At 35.1% G+C, this 9,650-nt stretch overlaps 1 protein-coding gene across 1 annotated transcript; it reads right to left on the reverse strand.

Annotated features, from left to right (window-relative positions):
- Positions 1 to 283: 283 nt before the first annotated feature.
- On the reverse strand, positions 284 to 6,234 carry LOC112727173 (WD repeat-containing protein WDS homolog). The gene is made up of 4 exons (XM_025776843.3): positions 4,736 to 6,234; positions 3,009 to 3,110; positions 902 to 1,537; positions 284 to 796 (listed from the first exon to the last, which is right to left on the reverse strand). The coding sequence occupies exons 1-4, from the start codon at positions 5,372 to 5,374 to the stop codon at positions 611 to 613; spliced, it is 1,563 nt and encodes a 520-aa protein (XP_025632628.1). The 5' UTR covers positions 5,375 to 6,234; the 3' UTR covers positions 284 to 610.
- Between the last annotated feature and the right edge of the window lie 3,416 nt (positions 6,235 to 9,650).

The following is a 9,650-nucleotide window of genomic DNA, read 5'->3' on the forward strand; positions in this document are numbered from 1 at the left end:
GCTTCCTGTGCTTTGTTGGGTCATCGGGTGTGGGAGGAGACTAAACATATCACATATGACTATGAGTATATGACTTAGTAGGCACTTTTGGAGCCAATTTCGGCAATGGTGGTCCTAACTAGTTTTTATCCAACACAATTCACCTTTTTTTTTTTTATTTGCAAAAGAATCATTAACTTATTTTTGCAATATTAGAATGTAATCTTGTTAATTGCAATAATATCCCAATGTTGGCCATTTACAACTATATCCCCAATACTTTACAGTGCCATTTAAGTCTATATTGAATACTAATTTTGAAAATCAAATAAAATAACAAGTCTTCCACAATTTTTAGATTATCAATATTCAAATAAAATCATAAACTGTAAGTCCTAAGTCCTAACCTTAACCCACCAGTTTCTAGTTTCTAACAAACTGAAGTGGAGAGTACCATTAGCAGTTACAAAAAAGGATGGAAAAGGGATATACAGATGGGACCAAAATTCCAAATTCCTGCATGGGTAAAAATCAGGACTTTGCAAACTCATGATGAGCCACTTATTTTGGGGCAAAAAAGAATAGAGAGCTGTTTATACACAACACTAGGCTTGGTCACTTAATTTTCAATCTATTTCAAGTTGCACCCTTTTTTCTCTCCCATAAGCTGGGGTCCCCATATCCGAACTGTATGATCATCGCTAGCAGACGCCAACATTTGGGGCCTTTTGGGGTTCCAACTGACGCAATTCACTGTCAAGGAGTGCCCAGATAAAACCTCGATTGGCTTGGAGTTCTGCGTGTTCCAAATGTATACCTGCGTGAAATAAATTTCGCAGCACTTCAATTAATACCTTATCATGATAATTCTATAACTATCTCTAGCTGCTACAGATTGGTACACTATAAGAAGGGGAACTACCTGAGAATTCTCACTTCCACTGGCAATGAATTTGCCATTCAATCCGCCAAAACATGACCTTATCACATATTTGCGTTGCTTGTGGCCTGTGTACGTCAATGGCTTATCCCATTGTCCAGCCACGTCCCACATATGAATCTCCTGGCTGTTCAGATTGACAATGAAGAATTTGCTATCACTGGAAACTGATAGGGATGTGATGGGGTGCTCCTCTGAAATAACCCGTTCCACATTGGTTCCAAGGTGCAAAATCCGAATTTCTTTATCCAGGAATATGCTGATGAGATACTCACCATCTGGAGTAACAGCAATGTCTACAACTTTGGGCATCCTCATTCCTCTCCATGCTTTAATCTCGTTTCCTTCACAATCCCACATGCAGATTCCCTTCTCCGGGTCAGAACTGCCGCACACAAGCTGCTTTGAATTGGGAAACCAGGCACATGAGCTGACAACAAAGCCTTGATTTCCAAATGTTTGCATGCATGTACCTGTTTCAACATCCCACAGTTTTAAAACTTCTGTGTTCCCACATGTTAGCAATTTGGTGTCATCAGGACTCCACACCACAAAAGACACGGCATGGTGGTGACCGCAAAGTGTATGTTTCAATGTCAATTTCCCATCTTCAAGCACCTGAACCAAATATTTCAGAATATTAGAAATCAATTCCCTTCAATATACTCCTTTGCTACATTCGAACACAGGATATAAAACTAAATCATGACTACAAGTTTATACCATCTTATCTGCCAAGTCTTATCGAAATGACTTGTAAACAAGATTCATATTTAACTCAATGAATTTGAATTTTAAATACCAAATAGTTTCTTTTTAATTAAAAATAAATAAATAAAAACAGTTAAAGTATTATCCATGAAGTTCAATATCTTAAATACCAGATAGTTTTGCAAGGGTAGTTAATCTCACAAGAAAAACCCAAATTATATTAACTTCATTTCACGCAAGCCATTTATCTAGGAACAAAGTTGGTACAAGCTATTGCATTATGAATTAAATTGATCCAACCAGCCATGACCAACAGAACAAGGGAAATAATCCTTTAAAAAATGGTTTTTTTCCCCCCCTTTTCTTTTGGTAATTTTTATCCTGAAAAGAAAAAATGGATTTGGCCACTGATCCTGGAATAAACAAAAGTTGACCATCCTATAGTCCAACTATTTGATCTTGTAGTTTGCAAGAGGGAATTGTCCTATGTTATTTATTCATTCACTTTTTATGTTGTAATGAGAATGTTGACAATGGCTCCTGTAATATACATCAGTAACTAGGATCAAAGAGTATAAGTGGGCATCTAACAACAAGATAAATATAAGTGGGTGTCTAACCCTAAAGAATATATAAGTGGGCATCTTATTACAATTGTAACAACTGTCTTCTTCCATCTTAGCATCTTACCAATTAAGAGACACCTAACATTCCAAAAAAAAAAATTGAGAAGCATACAACTTTTCCCTTCCTTATTACTCCATTTGTTTTCCCATACACACTACTGCCTAACCCATCTCGCATCTCTTGACAAAGTCTTCAAAAACCAACAGTTTTAATCACACAATGTAAATAGTATTTGGGGAGCAATATAAAAGACATCCCCGCTCTTACCATCAAAAGAATAATTTTTCTTAACAATCTCAAGCTTTCCTGAATAGTTATTAGATCAGCAGTATTTTCTTCAAATATTGAGATTATAGATGTTTTAAACAGGTCCTCATCACTTGTGTACAAATTAACATGAAGGAATTAATGACACCGTCGAACACAGAGTATAAATAAAATGTTTTCCCGTAACCTTATCCAGCCTGTGCAACCTGTGCCTGAGTTCATATACCATGCCTATATATGATATTTGTATGTCTATTTTAATTTCTAAAATGTGAATCCTAATGTTATAGATTATAATTATCAGCACCATATACTATAGTGAATATATGAATATAAAAATAGGCATGTATGGATTTCACAGTTTGCAACCACCTTTTTGGTTATAAACACCATGAACGAGTGGCATTTATCATCAAGTGGCATTCAAGTTGGAAGAATCAATACTGCAAAAATAGATACAAAATAATAATACCAATTATAATACCTTCCATATTATAGCTGTACAATCATTGGATGAAGAGGCTAGATGCTCTCCATTATTAGAAAACTGAACAAACCAAACTTCATTTCGGTGACCAGTCAATATCTGCAGCCATGGCAAAAAAAGAATAAATATATAAGGCATGTAATGGGAGTGTTTGGATAAACTTTTAAAGAAAGTACTTTTAGGACAGTGCAAATGATTTTTATATAATTAATTTTTCTAAGCAATTCCTACCTGCTTCTAAAACCAGGCAGAAAACTTATTATTCACAGCTTCTGCAGTTCTGCTGGTTTAAGAATCTTAGCCAAAGACTCTACAACGATTTAAGTAGTAATCAAAAAAACATGTTACAAAAGAAGCAATAAAAAACACATCCAATATCAGATGTTTGCATTTGACCATAGAAGATTAATTTGAAAATTTCCCTCTATGACTCCATATTCCGTACATCCTCCTTTGCATGCTAAAGCAGCATACCATAATCAGTCTCTTGGCATATATTACATCAAATCAAATTATGATTAGGAATCCAACTGACAGGAAAATAGTCTCTTGCGTCTTGAAATGCATGCAGGTAAATAGAAATAAACTTTTAAATTCCAGAAACATATGGATCGTAGTAAGCAAAGTAGTGAGAAGATTGCTTGACTAGCTACACTGCCTGTAACTCATACAAGTTGACCAGTTATTATGTTTCCATACACAGCAAGACACTATAAAAATACAAAAGCATTGTCCCTTTACAACAAAACTTAGAAAGAGAATCTAACTTAGCAACAAGGGCAAAGACTATTTAAAAACCACATCCGCCACACACCAAAAATCAAGTTTTTCCTACTAAGGCAAGTCATATGGATTAAACAAAGTCATTCCATCCTACTGTAATGTAACCCAATTATAAATATAAATTCCTTCTAACAGTTTTGACTGCAGTTATTCTTGATCTTCCTCTACTTCCAAATATCGGCCGCTCAATCTGATTTACTATTGTTTCCTCCTCAATCTGACCCAACTACCTAAGACACGGCTCATCCAAGAAAGACACAGAAAAACAACAAACCCTCCAATAAACACTGATATAAAAGAATGCAAACTTATGTCTCAAATTGTATTTGAAGAAGCACATGATACCCTCTTAATTTTCATGAAATGCAATTATTTGTGTTTTTTTTTATAACTAAAGTCTTATATCAACCCAAAATAAAGACTTAATTACTCTGTCGGTCTTTATATTTTCACCAATTTTTAATTAGGTCCTCCAGTGTAAAAGTTTATAATTGAGTCTCTATATTAGATCAAATTTTTCAATTAGGTCCTTGATCATTGTTTGTTATTAAAATTACAAAACATTTTTGGAATATTCATTTTTGTGTTTGATGTGGGATAAATTATAGAATATTTTAGAAACAAATGTTCTAGGATTATTATGTTTTTCCCTAAAAGATAACAACTAAAGTGGACTGATTAGAAGTTTTTATCTAATATAAGGATCTAATTACAAACTTCTAGGTTGTAAAGACCTAATTAAAGATTTGATGAAATTCTAGAGACAACCAGAATAATTAAACTTAAAATACAGATGCATAATGATGAGACGTCTAAAAATGAAACATGCAAAGATCCAATCAGTAGATTCATTCCAATTTGGGTTTGGTAAAATATAACCACACGAATCATAATTTTATTTGCAGTAGCCAACAGTCATCACTCATCAGAGCCCAACGCACCTGTGTGGTTGTCGTTGGAATTTGATCTCTGCCACAACAATGATCCTCATAGAGTGAGACTGGACCCAATGAAGAGTGATACAAACATGAATCAACCCAAGCTGTAATAGTAGTCTCAACCAAATGCTCCAACCTCCTTTCAGGTACTGCAATTGGTGGAGGAAGCAATTTCTCCAAATCCTTTAACAAATCCTTCCGTGAATCATGAACTACATCACCATCTACCCCAACATCCTTCAAGGAAAGCATACTATTAGCCAAACCATGAATCTTGTACCTGTCCACATGCAGTGCTGAAACACGTTTCCTCAACACATCCAACGCTAGATTATCCTCACCATGCTTCAGATATTCCATCAGACACTGTCTAAGGACAAGAAACACAGCAGAATCTCTAGTTTCACCCAACAAATCCCTCAAGGAATTAAGAAAGCTAATGCAACCATCCCAATTCCCATTTATCACATGTGATTCGAGCAACCGAAACTCCTCGGACTTGTAGGAAACACCGGATTCCAATTCTAGAAAGGATGCAGACTTAGCATACCCTAATGAATATAGACACTGAACTATGATCCTCACAAACTCGTGCTTCTTAATCAACCCTTCAGAGCCAAGCACCTCACAAGTATCCTCCATTGCGCACAACTTCTACACTCCAAACAAGCCAAGTTCATTCAGCTCCAACCCAGAAAGAACACAACCCTTTTTTTCCCCAAAGTGCGCAACAACTAATGAATTCAATTACAAACACCAACCTAAGATCCTTAAAGATTCATGCAATTCCTTAATCAACCTTTTGAGCCAAAGTAACTCACAAGGAATCTCCACTACAAGGCACAGTTTTTTCACTCAATAAGAAGCCCATGTTCATTCAGTTCTAACCCAGAAAGAACATATCTCATGCAAAACATGTTAATCCAGAAAGAACATAACTCGTGCAAGAACTGAAATGTTATTCCCACTAATTCACGCTTCTTAAATCAACCTTTCTATCAAAAACACCTCACATAGAGATTCTCCATCAGAAGGCACAAGTTTTACGTTCAGAAGAAGACAAGTTCACTAGTTTTCTAGCCCAGAAAGAACTTCACTTTTTCTCGGAACCTCAAAAACCAAAATAAGAAAAAAAAGCCTCAAATTTTGGACACGAAAGATTCGCGAAAGGGACAGCATGTGATAAAGGGAATCATGATGATTCGAAAGTTCCAAGCATCGGAAAACTATGTAATCAAGATTCAGTGAATCTAACTAAGAGAATAATACAAGAAAATGAAAAACCCTAAATTGTAGCGAAGGGGAATTTGGGGAACTAACTGAATGAGGTGAAATGCGAGGTCAGGAGTGTAATTCCGAAGGAGGAGTCTGGAGCCCTGAGAGGAAGGGGATAAGCATGGAGGAATGAAATGATTCAAACGAGAACTCGAGAACAGAGAGGAGGAGCAATGGGGGATCTAGTTATACGACGTCGCTTCATACACGTGTGTTTAACTGTTTATATCTCGCCACTTTTAGTGGGAGACTGTTATTGATATTATTATTATTATTATTATTATTATTATTATTATTATGGGTTAAGCACCCAAAAATGTCTCCGAATTATTTAAACGCCAACAAAAATACACCTAAATTTTATTATCGACAAAAATGTCTTTAAATAATTTAAAAATACAACAAAAATATTCAACGTTAAATATATATTTTAAAAAATACCTTAAAGATCGAATTTTGATACAATTTTTTGCAAGTATGATTATAAAAATAACATATTATTATACTTAAAATTTGGTGATTTTTTGTTAAGTATATATTTTTTTATAATTTTTTATTAACAATCAATAATACTTTTAAAAAATCACAAAACAATATATACTTAACAAAAAATTATCAAATTTTAAAAATAATAATATCTCATTTTTATAATCATACTTACAAAAAATCGCATCAAAATTAAATCTCTAATGTATTTTTTGAGAAATACATGTTTAATGTTAGTCTTTTTTGCAAGATTATCTAACATTAAATATGTATTTATCAAAAAATACATTAGAAATTGAATTTTGATATAATTTTTTGCAAGTATGATTAAAAAAATGAGATATTATTATCCTTAAAATTTGGTAATTTCTCATTAAGTATATAATTTTTTTGTTAACAACTAATAATACTTTTAAAAAATCACAAAAACTATATACTTAGAAAAAAAATACCAAATTTTAAGAATAATAATATCTTATTTTTTTAATTATGCTTACAAAAAATCATATCAAAATTCAATCTCTAAAATATTTTTTTAAAATATATATTTACTGTTGCACATTTTTTGTTGCATTTTTAAATTATTTAGAGTCATTTTTGTCGATAATAAAATTTGGGTGCATTTTTGTTAGTATTTGAATAATTCGAGGGCGTTTTTTGTGATTAGCCCTATTATTATTATTATTATTATTATTATTATAAATTAGCGACACAATAGACACTATAGGTATTTTTTGTTATTTTTAAGAGATTAATTTTTATATTTTTATTTTTAAATTATAAATTATTAAATAATTAGAAGTTAAAAATAGATAAATTTTAAAATAAATATAAAAATTTTATAAGTTATTTAATTTTTAAAATGTATAAAATTTATAAATTTAAACTAAATAAGATATTAAAAAGTTTATTATGTTGTTATTATATATAAATTTACAAACGTTATTTATAATTTAATTATTTATAAACCTTATTAAATTTATTTATTTTTTTAATAATATTTAATTTAAAATAAAAATAATTTTTTTATGCAATATTGTCTTTATCTTCATACATAATTTTAATAGATAACAAATATTTTATTTTCTAATTTTATATTCAATTTCTTAAATTATCTCTAATTTCATTAGTTTTCTAAAAATATTAATTTATATTTTTATTATATTCTCTCATTATAGCACATACTATTCTTTTCTCTTACTATTATTTATATACATATCTAGTATTATTTCGTTGTTACTATTATATTACTTTATTCTCTTCTCATTTTTTGTTTTCTTTTTCTTCTTCTCTTTTCAACTTCTCTTCACTCTATCATAATTAATTATCACCAAATATCATTATTATAACTCTCAATCTTATGTATTATTTTGATCTATAACCATCCATTGTGCTAAGTTTTATTTGTTGTTGAAGTTTTATTAAAATAATTTTTTTGTCTCTCTTAAATATCTAGGTGTATAAAAACTATAGTTATTGTTTCTGTTCGGTAGGTCGGGTACCGGACGGTTCGGGTTGATGCTTCGATTGATTGGATGGGGTTCGCCTGGTTCTGGGCTGCCGAGGATGAGTGGACGATGTCCCGAGCACTTTGTGTGAGGGAGTGTCACCTGCAAAGACACTCCGACGCTCAAGTCAGTGAAGTGTGCAGGCGAGTAAGGGTTGAGTGGTATGTGACGTACCTTGGGGGAAGGGCAGGTCCTTCCCTATTTATACCGTGTCAGAGGTGGGCCCCGCAGGGACAGGCCCACCTTCTTCGAGGCCTCCCTTGCACAGTTGTAGCGAAGCTATCAGACACGCGTCAGGGACGCGTGTCCGGGTCGGCATCTGAGCGTCTCATTCCCGATCGTTCGGGTCGGGTGTTGTCCGGGTCGGGCGACCCGTAAATTGTTTGGGCCAGGCCGTAACAGTGCCCTCGACGCGCCAGCAACGACCGTGAGGATCGTTGGTGGCGTGTCATCTCCCCTTTCGTGCGTTGTCGTCAGGTCGGCCGTCCGTGGGGTGGACGTGCCTCTTGCGCGCGTGTCTGTTCGTTGTTGGAACGACCGTTTGTCGCCTCGTTCTTCGTGCAGGATATTTAATGCTCATAATGGGTTGGAAAACCCTGTATGCAAAGACTATTTTGCCCCCAGGTCTTTCGCGCTTCCTGGGTGGCAGTTTTAAACAGTTTTTGCTTTGATCTTCCCCTTTACACTCTTGCTCCTACTATCTCCCTACTGTCTCTTTCTTCTTCACTCAGAAAATCTCAGAGCTTCATTCTAGCATCCCCGCACATCTTTCCTTCTTCCTTCTCAGTTTTTGCAACCGATTCAGGAAATCTTTGATCCTTTCTCTTTTTGCTTCATTGTTGTATGTTTGCTGTTTGTATTTGCTCCGTGTTCTTGCTGTTTTTGTTTGTTACTAGATGACTTCCTAGTGCCAAGTAGATGCGTTAGGGGAGGGGTACCATTCCAGGGTAGGCTTTTAGGTAGCTTGCATGATAGATAACTTTGGCCATGCTTGATCTTAACTGTTGAATAGGATGGACATAGTTTCTGGGTTTTTCCTGGACTCCCGACCTCATAGACTAACGGAGTGGTACCCCCACTGTAGGTATGCCTCGCATCGTTTTCCGGGCTTCTTCTTCCGCCGGGAACTACGACCTCTACGCCTGGGTGACTAAGGATGTGAAGGACTCGCCAAATCAGATGGACCTGGAGGAGTTGACGGAGTTCCGGCAAGCCGAGTATCTGTGCGGGGGACAGACGAGGAAGCCAATTATGATGTCTTCGTTCCTGCCCCCCATGAACGGCTGTATGAGATTAATTTTCACTCCCCCCCGGGTTGCCGACTGGATTTGGTTTTACAAAGCCATGTTCACCCAGGTGGGCGTTTGCATACCATTTTCCGACTTCCAGATGTCGCTTCTTAATCGGATATCCGTGTCGCCGTCGCAGCTTCATCCGAACACCTGGGCTTCTATTCGCTGTTTCGAGATGGTTTGTGAATATCTCGAGCTGTTGGTATCTGTGGACGTCTTTCTCTTTTTCTTCAACCTTACTAACCCTTCCAAGGAGGGGAAAGCGAGGAAAGGGTTCTTGTCTTTCCGATCTGCCCAGGGTCAGAAGATATTCGGCTTGTTCGAGGACTCCTATCATGGGTTCAAGGATAAGTATTT

The sequence above is a fragment of the Arachis hypogaea genome, chromosome 12 (assembly GCF_003086295.3).
Source record: "Arachis hypogaea cultivar Tifrunner chromosome 12, arahy.Tifrunner.gnm2.J5K5, whole genome shotgun sequence".
In the NCBI taxonomy this organism is placed as follows: Eukaryota; Viridiplantae; Streptophyta; class Magnoliopsida; order Fabales; family Fabaceae; genus Arachis; species Arachis hypogaea.

Excerpts from the sequence above, each read along its gene's own strand:
- LOC112727173 (XM_025776843.3), bottom strand. The coding sequence starts at position 5,374 with ATGGAGGATACTTGTGAGGTGCTTGGCTCTGAAGGGTTGATTAAGAAG. Across the intron at positions 3,111-4,735 it reads TTCCAACGACAACCACACAG|ATATTGACTGGTCACCGAAA; the intron begins GTGCGTTGGGCT and ends CCATGGCTGCAG. Across the intron at positions 797-901 it reads GTGGAAGTGAGAATTCTCAG|GTATACATTTGGAACACGCA; the intron begins GTAGTTCCCCTT and ends TATTTCACGCAG.